This window comes from Falco peregrinus, chromosome 2 (assembly GCF_023634155.1).
Source record: "Falco peregrinus isolate bFalPer1 chromosome 2, bFalPer1.pri, whole genome shotgun sequence".
NCBI lineage: Eukaryota > Metazoa > Chordata > Aves > Falconiformes > Falconidae > Falco > Falco peregrinus.
In genome coordinates this window covers 118,773,860-118,788,775 of record NC_073722.1, presented here as the reverse complement: position 1 = coordinate 118,788,775, position 14,916 = coordinate 118,773,860, and the positions used below count along the sequence as shown (strand labels likewise).

Below are 14,916 nucleotides of genomic sequence, written 5' to 3'. Positions count from 1 at the left end.
CACGCCTCTCATATCCCTCTAGCACCGGCACCTGATGTTGCTGGCAGTCCCCACTGCAACAGTCAAAGCTTCGCTAGTGGCACTTCCACAACAGCCAAATGGCATTTAGGGACTTGTGGTGTCTTCTGTGACAGACCAGCTGTCACCATCTTTGGGTCCCCCACCGCACTGCTCGCTTTCCTAGCTACCCCGGCATTCCCATCTGCCATTGCTATACTGGCTTATTATTTGGCCAGGGTACCAGCTTGTTAGACAGGCTGCATACATGTCTCAACTTTGTAGGAACTATCCTTCCTTTCAGGACACAGATTCTTCCTTTTGTTTGCTTCAGGAATTTTCTTACTTTTCCCCATCAGTCTCAGGTCCCAGTAAGAGGAAGGCTGTGATCTGTAAAATTCTTCCTGACATTAGTACATTTTTCTTTTTTGATCAAGAATATTTTACTGACATCTTCTTCAGCTTTCATACCAATCCCATTTCTGTATTTTCTTTCTTTTCAGCCTGCCATGCCAAATCTCACAAACTATCCGCTGTGCTAAATGTCGTGTTGTGTTTAGGTATTTTTGCAGTCATTTCTGGAGCCACAAAGAACTACAGTGAAGCAGCTTCTTTTAAACTTTGTCACTGCAATTAGCTCCAGAAAATGGAATTGAAGCTGCCAGGCCTCAGAGGCTTGAGGGCTCAGTTTCCTTGTGTACCATGTTCATCACATTGTAATGACTATTTTCTCCCATCACAGCCAAATTCTCACTGCTCTCCCTGTTTGCTTTTCAGTTTGCTTCTCTACCTTCCCTGGAGTCAGCTCTGACGTTCAGCCCAGTAGCATCCCTGCTACTGCAGAACTGGGCAGCAGTTCTGGGCCGTCCACCCCCTCCCAGAGGCTGCCCTTTTCCACACGTCCACCTGCATCCCTCTGGGGCCGAGCAAGTCCCACCTGCCCAGCATGCCACATCTGTCTATGCAGATGCCAAAACTGGGTTTGATTTACCGTGTTCCATGTGGGCCCTTGGCTCACAGTGTCCTGGTTCCCCTGCCTGGAGGACCGTGCGATTGCCAGAAAATGGCACAATTTGCAGGGAGTTTGGACCTGCTTGAATGTGGAGAGCTGATTCCACGCACTGTGTACCCCTGACCACAGGCACCACAGATGACGAGGCTGACCAGGTGCTTCAGGCTTCCTCTCGCTTTGTGTTGAAGAGGTTGTGCCGAGGTCTGGCTCTGCATATTGCTTTGGGATTGCAGTCTGCCCTGCAGAGTCCTCTCTTCAGACAGGGAGGCTTAGCAAAGCAAGTGCTAAAAACCATCTAGAAGAATGCAAGGTAGAACACAAGCTGACTTCGAAATTATTTTTGTTGCTAAAGTCTAGCACAGGTATTCCTGTGCCAAATGGAGTAAAACCTCCTGCCCTTTACATCTACAGGTCACAGACTGCCAGGCTGCTTCCACCATCCACCCTGGTCCTCTCACCATGGTTTTTCTGAGCACTGGCACTACACCAGCATAGCAAGTGTCACACCTCATATAGTAACCCCATCTTAGGTTTCAAAGTTGTATCAAAGCCCTCTACGACTTAAAACGTGTATTGCTGGCAAGTTGCAGTTCAACGCACCCCAGTACATGAAGAGTTGTTAAGTATTCACCAAGCTGGTTTATACTGTGCACCAACATCCGAAGCAGCATTCTGAGATTTTTAAACAGATTTAGGCTACTTTGGGCAAGGTGCAAAGACTTTGCTGTGAAAGCCAGGCTTCCACCTGGAGCTTTTTCAGCGTCTTACTTTCTTTTCTCAGAAGAGTGTGCACATGTCTGCAACTACTTACCACATGAGCGTGCAAACACACGGCGGAGCTGTGGGATGCCATTCTGCAGGTGGTAGCAGAAACTAAATCTTTACAAGAGTTCAAACCCAGACAGATTCTTAGAAGAATATTCCATTGAGATCTGTGAGATGAGTGTAGAATGCCATTACCTTCAAGGTCCCTAAGGCAGGCGTTGCTTGGAAGGTGGGCTTATGTTCTGCAGAGCTGCAACACCCACTGCCCCTGAGCTCTGCTTCTATAGCAGTACCCCATGCTGTCACTTCTAAGACAGCTGTTGGATTAGACAGCATTTCGGTAAGGCTGATTTTGACGTTGTCAGAAAACCTGCCAGCATGCATATGAACTTAAATATAAATATTCAAAGCAGAACAATTTATTAACAACATGTCACAACAGTGTTTTCATTTCAACTAAGCTTCAAGATGCCTGGGAAACTTGTGGGTAGAGGACTGACTGGGTGTAGAAGATTTACGGATCATTTAAAACATTCCCATTTCACAGCAGCTGCTTTCAGACTGATCACGGTCACCTTGCCTGCTTGTTTAAGAAACAAAACCACTTCACTACAGATGTTTCTTAAATTGATTTCCTAAGAAAAACGCAACTTTAGGGACTGTATTCATCTGAGTATCATGCAAAGATCTGAAAAGGCTAAGTACAAGTAGATTACGCCCGAGTGACGTGATTGCAAATTGAAGCTGCAGTAAGCTGGTATCAACAAAGCAGTACGTGTGCCTATGGCACCCCAAGTGTTCTTTGATGCATTCAAAAGGTCTGTGGCTTTGGTAGAAGAAAAAGCAACTGGCAAAGACAATTCCATGCTCAATGTGTTTCTGTACAGTTTATTTTACAGGAGATGAGATGAGCACTGTGGTGCATATAAACTTGCAGAACAATATAGGAAAATACAGTTTAACCATATGAAATTGTTTTACAGTAAGACAGAAAAATTATGTATAGGAAATGCCTTCAACACTGAAGGACAAGATCCACAGCTGGCAAAGTAGCTTCTCTTGAACTCTGCCAGTTTACCCAAGCTGAAGATCTGCCCATTAAATCTTTTCTGCATTCAACTTAAGTTCAGTAAGTGATTCCTTCATGTATCCTTATGGAACAAAAGCCATCTTATAATTTGCACAATGATTCAAGATTTACTACTTACTCAGACAGAGGCTGCAACTATTTAAGGGGTCTATTCAGCCAAAATTTATGGAAAGTTATAAAGTTTTGGTTAAACATCTTTAAAAATAAGTCATTAGTACTGGCAAAAGACAACTTTCCTAGAAATTTAGAAGTATTTAGCAAAAGTTACACAAAAAGGACCAAATAAGCAACTTTGTTTTAGTAGAAAACTCTGGTTTAGTGTATGACTGGTGTCTGGCCCGCCTTTGAATCCCTGCTGTTAGAATGTCTGCAAAACTGTTTCGTGGATTTCTCACACAGTCTTTGGCTGCTGAAAGAAAGGAAACCATCTGAGGAGGAGAAGAAAATATTTGTCCAATACTAGTACCTGCTTTTTTCATAATGGATAGAGGTTGCTGCCCCTAAAGACTGTTTTTAACCTGCTGGAGCAGAAGAGTGGTAAACAGACATCCAAACTCCTTAAGCTATTCTGAAAATCTCAGCCATCACATCAAAAAACTCCAAAGGAACAAGGAATTTCAGGTCAAGCGCTCCCAAATTCAAATGACTAAGACTGTCAAGTCATACAGATGTGAGATGCCTGAAATCACCACTCAGCTTCAGACTTCCAGTACCAGAAAATTACTTCTCAGCAACTGCTTTAAAAAATAGTCAAGGGTTTTTTTTTATTTCACACAATAAAAGTCTGCTTTGGCCCCACATGCCACCTAACTGTTTTTATGCAGAATTCACTGCTTGTTCTACTGAGACCCCTATACTGAAGATGTGTCAGAAGATGAGGTTAGCAACGTACCTTCGATGCAGTTGCTTCCAAGTCTAACATTTCCTACTCCATTTACAGCATTAAGAATTTAGGAGGACTGTGCTGGACAGTAAATGATCAGAGAGACAAAGGCAGGTCTACTGGATATATGCATGTCCTAAAAAGAGTGCACAGTGCAGAGCAAAGGAAGGAGGGTTGAGAATCCTGCACAGATCTGTGCATACTGGCTGCTCCTGAGTTTAGGGAATTTGTAGGGTGAATCCATGTATTTTACACCCTTGTAGCGGACAGAATTTAAAGAGGCACTTCAAGGGGAACTACTAGTAGAATTTTAGTAGGGGTGTGATACAAGCTGTTACTTGTTAAATCAGTAGCCCTGAAAGACTGCATATATTCAAAGTTATAGTCTTTTCCACTCACTGAACCTGAATACAGCAGCTGAAAAGCTTTTGTTCTGAATATCCACTGAGTTTGTCTCTTACGACGCACCTGAAATAGTTCAACTTAATGTAAGTTGAGGGAATTAAATTTGAATGTTTCAAGTTTACCTGCTTTTTCTGTAATTATAATGTGGTTAACCTAAGATTTTGTTTTTATTGGTCTATGAAAGATTTTATCCACGTACAATTCTTAGAATCAGATGCATCATTAGGCACAAAAGGTTTCTGCCTTAAGGAATGCATGGGATTAGAAATTTAAGTTAAATTGTGCTTAGGTGTTGGTCCCTTCAGAAAAAATGTCCAGGAAGAAAAAATAAACTGACACTAGCACAAAAAGGAATCATTGCACTTCCAAACCCAGTGGCTGGTAAGAAAAATCCAACACAAAACCCAAAACAACCCCTCCAAAAAGCATGCACTTACCGCTCTCAGAAAACATCCAAAAGCATGAAGTTTGGTCAGCACATTAAAGCAAGAGAGACGTTCTATGAAAATTTAAAACTAAAGATCCTGAAAACTGGTGTATCTCAGTGACGGAGAGTTGGCACCCAGGAAAAAAATAAGAATTGAAAGGTGCACATTTATCTACTGTAAGACAAGTGTCATGAATATTATTTATACAATAGTGCTTCTCAGGAAAAGACAAGGATTTGCTGATGGGAAAGACTTCATCACCATTATGCAACAGAAAGACTGTGCTCCAAGCTCCCGGAGAATATCTGGACTCACAGCCGGCTCAGTGCAAGGGTGCAGGACGTCACAGTGCTGCCTGATGCCCAAACCCATTCTGTAGTCACCAGTGTGGCCCTGCCACATACCAGTCTCCCACTGGCACAACCAGGTGCCAGTTGGAGAGCATCTGTATCAAGCAATAGATACAAAGGAATGTTTAATCACTGATTTTCATGCGTTAAGCAGAATTCAGAGAGTGATGAGCCTGTTACTGGACCCACTGGGGTCTGAGGGAGACAAGTGCCTTGTGCTGAGAAGCTCAATTGCCACTGGGTCAGCTATTTTCCTGCCATATGTGTTGGGTTTTAATTTCAATCTGCCTGTGACTATTGCCCACCTGGTTAAGCTAAATGTAAATGTTAAATGTCAGACACCTCTGCTGTGGGAAAGAACGTAAGCTGCTCCCTGCCCCTGCATGAGTGAGTGCAGGAGGAATGCCCACCCAGCACGAACCGGTCACAGCACCACTTCAGCAACCTCTGGGACCTCACTCCCCTATTTCAACACATGCTGTGGAGCAAAAAGCCTTTTCAGAAAGGCCTGTTATCAGGAAAGCTCATTATTTTGAAAACTGCCTTTCTGAAACTGTCTTTTGAAGACCTAGTTCTTGCAAAGCGGAAATGTAAGGGTGACCAGGACTGCCTCCAGGACACCAGACCCCGACTGCCATCTCTGGGAACAGACCCAGCAGGCTGCCCTAGCACGGAAGAGCACACCAGCAGCGATACATAGCAAATATGTTTTCAGTTCAGAAGGAAACAATCAACTGATCACACCAAGAAGTCACATCTACTCACTCCAGGGGGACCTTCAAAGTGCTGGTCTGGATTTCTTAAGGTGCTTGATAGCGAAGGACCCACCTGGGTAAGCAGTGCTCTTTTTCCTCCCTGTGTGTGACTGAAGAAATAGATGGGCAGAGCTATTTTTTCACTTAATTTTGGAGTTGGGTTTTTACAGGTGCATCAGGTGAGCTGTAGGCCCATGCTCTAGAGCTGCACTCCTAACCACAGCGTGTCACTTGTGGAGCTGCTGGGAACTGCACGTATAGCAGCTATATTTTATACATTAAGTATTGGAGGTTCTCGTTTCCTAATGTTTACCTTATACACGAATTCAACAACTAAGGAAAAAAAAGAGGCTTGTGCATTTCTATTTGTTAGCCTGATTTTCAAAGTCCACCTGCATGCTCCCTGTTGTGTTCCAAGAAATCTCTAAGCGCCGAGCACTTTGAAAGAGGTGAAAAGAAGAGTGCACATTTCTACATGCCCTGGTTTCAGCTGGGATGGAATTAATTATCTTCTTAGGAGCTAGCGCAGTGCTGGTTTTGGCTTTGATGTGAGACTTTTCAGTTCCTCAGGTCTTGCTAGCAAAAAGGCTGGAGGGGCACAAGGAATTGGGAGGGGGCACAGCCAGGCCAGCTGTCCCAAACCAGCCAGAGGCATTCCATACCGTGGGGCATCATGCCTGGGGTATCCACCTGGGGGCTTGGCTGGGGCAGGCAGGTCGTTGCTCGGGGACTGGCTGGTGGTGACCGGTTGCGTTGTGCACCACGCGCTCCTTTCTTCCTTTCCCTCTGGATTTTATTCTTTCCCTTCCCCTTTTCATTGTAACTCTTATTGTCAGCATTGTAATTATTGTTCTTTCATTTTTATTCCGTTTCAACTATTAAATTGTTCTTATCTCAACCCTCAAGTTTTGCATTCCTTTCCAGCTCCTCCCTCACCCAGAGGGATGGGGAGGAAAGTGAGCGAGGGGCTTCATGGTACTTAATTACCAGCTGGGCTAAACGACACTACATGAGGAGGCTAACTTGCAGAAAATATTTAAATGACATCAAAAAAAGGGACAAATTTGAAGAGGTTCTGAGAAGGTCTGACAAATTATGACTGCTACTGAGCATGTAAAGTTTCCTGTGAATGCTTTACAGAAAATTCCTGGGTGGGGGGTGGGAGACCAAAAACCACAAAAAAAAAAGAGGTGATCTCAGTGCAGTTCACTGTCCCAAGACAGCTACAAACACTAACATTACAGCATGGGGCTGTCAGTTAAAAAGCAACTAATTCTGCAATGTGAAACTGCACAGATGCATAAAGCAGGAGAGATCCGGGGCACAAGTCTGTCACACAGGAAAGGAAAAACGATTTCAGGGTTTCCTGCAACTGTGCAACATGAGGGGCAGCACAGCCACGCTGCAGCAGCTCAGCAGGGCTGCAGAGTGGAAAACTATTCTACCAACATAACAGGGATTTCCATATGACTTTCACTGATGTTACGATATTTTAATTTTTTTTTTAAAAAATTAAAGCTATTTCTAAAGATCCCAGTGTCAGATAATGAAGTAACATTCTTATAAAGGAACAACTGAAGTCTTTCAAAAGACGTTCAACACATGGAAGTGATGAACAAAGGTGAATTACAGACATTAGTGAATCTGGAGCAGACTGGCAATCTGAGAATTAGGCTTTTTTGGATGTTGCTCTGTGGAAGCAACTGGAATCTTGCCAGCGATGGGAGAAGAATGCACTTGGCCCATGTGGCAAAGGACTCATTACTTTCAGCTCATTAACTCCAACAGGAATCAGCCAACAGCACTTCATCCAGAATGAGCCTTCTGCTAGGAAATTAGCTGAAAGAATACCTTAAAGAAAGATTTCCAACAAGGACTCTACTGAGTAAACCGTGCCAGAAAATGGCTTTGGAGACATAGGTGGGCCGGTACGGATGATGAATAAAATTTATAATTCTGTACGGTAGCTGCAGTTAAAGCTGGTAAGCACCTCACTAGCTCTAGCACCGGAGTCAGGACACCCAACAGACTCAAACCATAGGAATTCATGGAGCCCTTGAGCTCAGACCAGGGCCAAAGGATTCCGGCTGAAGCAGAGATCACTGGGGAGCCAGAGGCTTGGCAGCATGAGACAAGTATGTGACAGTATTGCTTAGCCAAACAGGGAGCTCTGCAGGAGCAGCAGGACTCCTGAAACACCAGCAGCACCACCAAAGGCCCAGGCAAGCAGAGCTACCAGGTAAGAACCAGACGCAGGTTCCCAGTAAGTACCTCTTCAGGTGAAATCAAACAGTACTAATCAAAAGCTCACCTTCTGCTCTGTGACCAAAGAGCCGCAGGGAGATGTAAGACAGCTTTGTCACTCAACAAAGAAACACTGATAACTGTAGTGATTAATATAGTAAGACCTTGCATCAAGTGTGTGAGCTCACCTGCCAGACAAAAGATGACCCTTAAGCTCAGTATCTATAGAGGCCAGAGACTTTGCTATTCCTGTTAATCAGTTACATTGCAACAACATCTGCTTTTCACATGCTAGCAGTTTTAATGTAACATGAGGCTTGATCTTGCTCCAGAGAAGCTGTTTAGCATAAGCTACTGAATGAGAAAAGACTGGGTTCAACATTTTTGCAACTCAATGGAAGATGAACAGAACAATGCTGCTCAAACTCCTGAAGTTACCTTGTTAGGAACAAACACAAGGGCAGGCATCCATGCTTCCTTCAAACATGCCACTACCTTCTTTGGAGATGCTGTCCTTTCAGAAGTACCGGGGCCTCAGTGCTCCCTGATTTGTAAGGCATCACACTGTCCACGATCCATCAGCCAGAGAGGTGAACGAGCCAGGTAACACTGATCCTGCTGTCTGCAGCATCGTATCACAAAGGAATATCATCTTTTGCAGGAAATAAGCTGGAAACTCTCTACAAGCAACAGCAAAACTTCCCTAACGCTTCCACCAATTACAGAGTAGCGTCTTGTTGTAAGTGAAGCATTTCACCCACTGCAGAGCAGCCCTGTACCAGAGCTTGCTGGGCCTGGTAAAGATTAACAGCCCAGGTACAAACTCTCTCCTCAGATTACTGAAGTGGAAAGAAGAATTATCCTTCTGTGCAGCTCACACATCCCTGCAACATTTCAAATGGACCAAAAACTAGAAGTAGGAAAACTGTGAGGAAATAAAACAAAAGGGGAAAAAAAATTACCCTAAAATACAATTGAGAATTGAGAGCAGCTTCAATACACCTTAGTAGAGGAAGCAAAATACATTTCAGTCCTCAGAGAAACCTGTTCTAATGAACAGTATTTCCAGTCCAAAACAGATAAAAAGCTCAAGTGTAATTGATAACAGATTATTTCAGGTATTTATTAAGGAGAATATTGTATAAAGTGCATGACTAGCTTGGTTTTGCAATCAAAACAAGAATGTGGCATCATCAGGATTGCTCATTTGAATTTACAATACAGCTCAGAATACAGGAGTCAATCTGAGATGCAGCTCTTAAGTACTCAGGTTATTTTTGGCCATTGAAGTTTTGAAAGCTCACCCTGCACCTCTGGTTTAAAAAAAAAAAAGTGCCTGTCTTCCAAAATGCATGGTAGAAATAGGAAAAATATACATTGGTATGCCAAAGAAATTAATAGGACTGAGAGAGAATTGATAGGAAGCCTGAAAAAGAGAGATCATCATCAGAGAAAAACTTCCCTGCTCGAGCAGCAGAAAAGGAAAGTGTATGGAAGTAGGAGGTAGGAAGGACTACGCAATGCTTAAGCAAACCATGTTTCACTTGTATTGCAATGGTCTTTGCAGGAACATAGGAGAGACTCACATAACAGCGTGCTGGATGCTTCCAACACTGAGAAAAAGTAAAGAGTTGTAAATTCAGAGGTGTGTAATGGAGGTGCAGTACAGGAGGTGTCACACCAGGAACAGTCATCCTGAGCACGCAGTGGTCATGGCACTGCACCTGCCAATGTGGAAAGGTTATAAAGGCTAATGATGCAGCAGAGAAGTGGGCTGTGGAGGTGTTTGCAAGACAGGAACGAATCTATACTGCTAAAGAGATGGTTGAGAAAAAGGCAACAATAGAAAAATGCAACAGAATTCAGTCTGAAATAACAAACCAGAAAAATAATCACTGCAGCAATATTACAATGTCTTTCAGATAAGACTTTTCTGTGTCTCAGTTTGTATTTGTAAAGAGTAATACTAATTCTTAATGATCTAATCACAGCACTTTGAGGCCGATGCACAAAACCCTAGAAGAGCAGTAAAATAAAAGAAGGGTACGATTTTGATGCCAAGATAAAAAGGATGGCAACAATAAGATAAAGCGGAGCGTAACTGTGGATCAAATGGAATAGTACGGTTTGGGAAACTGTAGATAACACCACAGTAAACACTGAGTAAAGGCCACAGTGGTGAGAATCAAGGTTTCTGCTAATCTAAAGCAAGAATCTTAACAAACCTGGCATTGTATGAAACGTCAAAAAATATATTAACAGCAACACTGAATAAACAAATCAGAAATAACAGCAGGAAGAGAAAATTAATACCTTTTCAAAACCAGTCTCCAAACTACGTAACACTATGTGCCAAGAGCAGTGTTGAATTTTTGGTACTGTGTGGGTAAGGGTAACAAAGGGAAAACCTAGAGGTTAAGAATCTGATGGTGAAGAAGTGCTGGGCACCAACATCTACATTTAATGCAATCTAGCATCACAGATTCATGGCACCTTTGAAAATCAGGCTCTAAAAAGATAAACCCCACAATTTAGCTGGACAAACTTGGTAATTAAGGATACCTAAAGGCCGTGATATTCACCTGAAGGAACCAACAAAGGGCAATTTAAACCCAGATCCCAAATAAAATGTTAGGGGACTCTTCTTTAAGGAGATTCTGTGAGAAAACATCTTGCATGAGCAGGAAAGGGTTCGAACATCTAATTTATTCCTTGGTATATATAACCTCTTTCTGTCATTGAGGGCACTCAGACAGCTAATGAGGTAGGTATAGCACAACCAAGTCTTTCCTGATAAATAACAGCGATGGTTAACACTTTCAACCTTATTGATTGGGCTAGAACAGAAATCATCATGATAATGGGTTTATGTATCCCTGAGAGGGAGTATAAAACAGGAAGAATAGGAGACTTCTCCACAGATTTTGGGAGAAGGGCCATCACTTCACTGCCATAGTGGGAAACTGCATTGTATGAAATCAATGTATTCACACAACATTGCTGTGAGATATGCGTGTTTTTATAGACAGGGGAGCCAGAAAAGTTAATTGACTTGCCTATGGCCATGAAAGCAGTCAGTGACAGACCTAGGATTCATGATCAGGACTTCCTTGCCTCCTGCATCATGTTCAAACAGTTAACTACTTGCTGGCCAGAGGCTCGCCGCGTGGTTGTTCTAACATACTGTATAAAGATAGTCATGCAAGGGATGTAGCACAAAGTCACTGAAGAACAGAGCGCTCTCTGTACCAGAAAGCAGATTTCTTCTGGAAGCTGCGTGCAATTGGGAACCTCTGGTGGGAAGCACACATCTGGTTTCTTCACCCTGGAATGTCTGATGCTTAAGGCTTAGCACAATGAGGACCATTTTAATGACTAAATGTAACAGAGAGAGCCTGTACAGGCATAAATTACAAGGTGTCTGGTAGTGGAACAACCTTTTCCCTATGCTCTTCTGACCCTTAAAAAGCAAACATTAGCCTGGTTAATTCAGTGGACTCATCACATACAACTATAGATCAGTCTATATTTCCATGTCCACGGGTCGGATATCTCCAGTTTTGTGTTCTTTTACCCACAGTTCCCTGTCTTTGGCAGGATCCACTTTCCGAAGCAACTGATCCACGAGCTCTACTGTCTAAAACGAACCAAAACAAGAAGCGAAATGTCAAGGGTGCATTTCAAGCAGAGACAGTCATTTCTGTAAAGCGCAGAGCAGCTATGGGCACGCCTACGTTGCATTTGCAGACAAGTGAGAACTCCATGTACGCAAGACACTGTGGACAACAGCCAGATCTGAATGGGAAGCCTCATAGCAGGAAGCAGAGAAGAGGCAGAATTTTAATGTCAAGCAGAGACAGGCATCCTATGCCAGGCATTGGCCAATTGGTCTCCGACTCCTGTTCTGCAAGCTGTATCTTACACCAAATACAACCATGTACCAAGGTCAGCATACATCCCCCATATTTTAATATTTGAAAACTAGCCAGTTTTTAATAAGAAAAAAAATATATATACTCCGTCCCCAACAGTGGAATTATTTGCCATCTCTCTTGCAAGAACAGATGACCTCAAGGAGTAGTGCATCACTCTGGGAGAGCTAATAACGGCCCAGGCTGACCAAATGTAATTCAAATCATGGTGTCTCCCCCAGCAAAAAGCTGTGATCCAGCAGTATGAAATGTAACCAGGATCAGAGAGTCTTGGAAGAGTAAGACTGTAGGGTGGTCAGTACAGTACTGCTGCAAACTAATGAGCTGACTGTATACACTTTTCGCCTCTCCTTTTGATACAGGCTAGTCAGATCAGGATAGGGACCACACTGCCCAGCTGAAGTGCAGGAAAGACCAAAGGGACCGAACAAAATGCAGACTTACACTTTGGTTGAACATGTCTGTCTCATGCCGCAGCTGTGTATACTGGCAAAGATGCTGCCGTATCATCTCCACCCTTTCAACTTCTAGTCTCTCAAGCTCCTGGACATGAAGAAAAACAAGTCCATATTTTTCTTGGAAGCTGAGCTTGAAGACCCAGAAAAAGGATGACACACAAAAGGCTGCCAGTCAGTGCGATACTACCCCAGGGTCATGCTCTGGGGCTGAATTCTGTGGCTGCACATCCCTCTAATTTGCAGGGAATCAGAGACAGCAAGCAACAGAAGACACTTCAGCCTGAGCCTAGCAACAGAAAAGAAGGTGGAAACCTTTCCAAAACTGAGACAACCGAGGCAGAGAGAGGAAGTACTGTCTTCAGGGATGCTGCAAGCAAGAGGGAATCTACTTCCTGCAAAAAGTTTTGCATGCTTTATTACTAGCTCAAGAAGGTACAGCGATTCCTTAGGGAAGCAGGAGGCTGCACTGGGGTGTATGGCTCAGAGGCATGACTGCCCTTGGTCTAACCAGACACCTGTAAGAGCAGCTGTATCTGTTCATCAGATGATGAGCTGGGACAAGTCTTCACCTTGCTCAGCTGGCAGTAAGCAGACCCTAGCAATGCTTTACTTGAAAAAGGCCAGTGATTTCTAACTTTCCTCCTGATTTCTTCCTTCTCCTTCTCCTGGAATCGGATATTATAATCCAAAATCTGCATTTAGCCCCTTCTTGCCCATCTGAGTGGGAGCAGTGGAAGCAGCATGCTATGGAAGCCTGCCTTTAAACACATACATTGTAATGGACTTTGCTGTATCACTAGAAAGCTCTGCATTCATAGGCACATCGATGGGGCCAAATCTCAAAAAACCTGCCTTCAGAGGGCATTCTGTGTTCATTTAATGGGCATCATGGTGGAGCGCAACCTGAGCATCTACAAGCAGGCAGGCTGCTACATTGCCCTCACAGTGCTACCTGCAATTTGTTAAACATCTTTCTGGAAACAGATTTTTCATTACAGCACAAAAATCTCAGGTGGCACACTATCTGCCTGGGGAGGAAGAGCAAAGGCGTTTATGGTATGGACAGGACTGAGCTCCTGTTGTTGCCGGTTGATGTACTGCCCTTATGGATAAAAGGGCCCACTTTGAACTCAGACTCCCTTACTTAGGGCACAGATGTGCAGGACCAGAACACAGAACTGAGTGTGCTAGTGCTGGTAAGCATGCCATATGCAGAACATCTGTTGTATCTGCACCAGAAGCTTCAGGGAGGAAGGTATGCAAGGAAACACCATCTTCAGCCCTTGACTCACTCAACTTTGTATTGCATATGAACCGACCTGTATCTGAGCTGATCAGATGCAGGCTGTTTTTCAATTTAGATTTTATATTCGTGTGTACCAAGACTTACCTTCAAATGCTTCTCAGCCTGAGTTTCACAACTTACAAAACCTGCTGTGCAGCCTGCAGGCCATAACTCCCCTCTTGAACTGTTACTAGTGCACTTCTGAGTCACACTTCTTTGGGAGCCAATACGCAGCTATCACACCTGGCCGTATCTGGACACGGTGGCACTGATGGTCAGTGTCATTTGCATCACTGAGAAACCACCAGTAAAGGTGAGAGCAGAATCAGATCCCGTATGTATAGGAACAGCAAACTTTCTCTCTCTTGTTCTGCTTTTGGGAAGATATCTGCCTCCTGGTTTTCCATTCTGCCCATCTGTTGTTATTTATTTACTGCAGTTTAAATATCGCACTGACACACTTCCAAATACTGAGCAATTTATTACTCTGTTTCTTATTAGGGGGAGTTTACAGTTTTGTGTTTGTCCAATGAGAAAGAGACATGCAAAAGATATTTTTATTTCCCACTTTTAAAAGCGATGGGCTATTGTCCAGAAAGGCTCTAAGGAATGACATGAGGGAAGAGCCCTAAAGCCAAATTACAGGTATTTCAAGGAACACAGCTCATCAAAGCTGTATCTTGGCATCTTGGTGACTTAACCCCAAAGGTATGTGCCCTTACAGTGAATACTATGAGCTGTGCTATCTTCAGAGAAACAGAACAATAGGCAATTAAAGCATGCCTTTTCTGAGCTAGCAATACTTGTGAAGAAATTGTAAAATCATGGATTACAAAGATTCATTAATGCATAAATGGATTCAGTGATTTATCACATTCTTCCATGTCTTCCTCGCATATTATTTCATCCTTCCTGGGGACAATTCCAGTGTTCTGGCCCCCTAAGCAGCCCTGAACTGTTTTAATGCCTTCTGCAAAAAAATTATTATTTCTCCCTTCCCCTAATGATGTAAGTTTTTATTAGAACTGAGAACGGGAAATACAATGGGAGATTCATCACCCAATTTTTCACACTGCTTTGCACTGTAGCTAGCTACGACTGATTAATATTATACACAATTACAATTTTGCAATGCTAGACATACAAGATGCTACACAGAGTTACATACCAGAGTGGTGGTCACCATTTCCTCAAACCACTTTGACTGGGCTTGATTGTAAAGATCGACGCAGCGCATCAGGTCATCTCCTGAAAAGTTCAAGGCAGCCACACATTAGTCTTCTGTAGCCAGCGTGCAGTTCAGGTTTTGTAG

At 43.3% G+C, this 14,916-nt stretch overlaps 1 protein-coding gene across 5 annotated transcripts in view; it reads right to left on the bottom strand.

The window, feature by feature from the left end:
- Positions 1 to 2,646: 2,646 nt before the first annotated feature.
- The window catches only part of GAS7 (growth arrest specific 7), a 103,185-nt gene continuing 90,915 nt past the window's right edge, over positions 2,647 to 14,916 (bottom strand). For 4 of the 5 annotated variants that reach the window (XM_055797943.1, XM_055797942.1, XM_055797944.1 and 1 more), the window contains 3 exons: positions 14,773 to 14,852; positions 12,306 to 12,404; positions 2,647 to 11,566 (listed from right to left, as the gene is read on the bottom strand). In XM_055797943.1, the coding sequence (XP_055653918.1) occupies positions 11,453 to 11,566; positions 12,306 to 12,404; positions 14,773 to 14,852 (293 nt within the window). In that variant the 3' untranslated portion in view covers positions 2,647 to 11,452. The remainder of the gene's footprint in view (positions 11,567 to 12,305; positions 12,405 to 14,772; positions 14,853 to 14,916) is intronic. The other variant, XM_055797945.1, reaches the window with a different exon arrangement.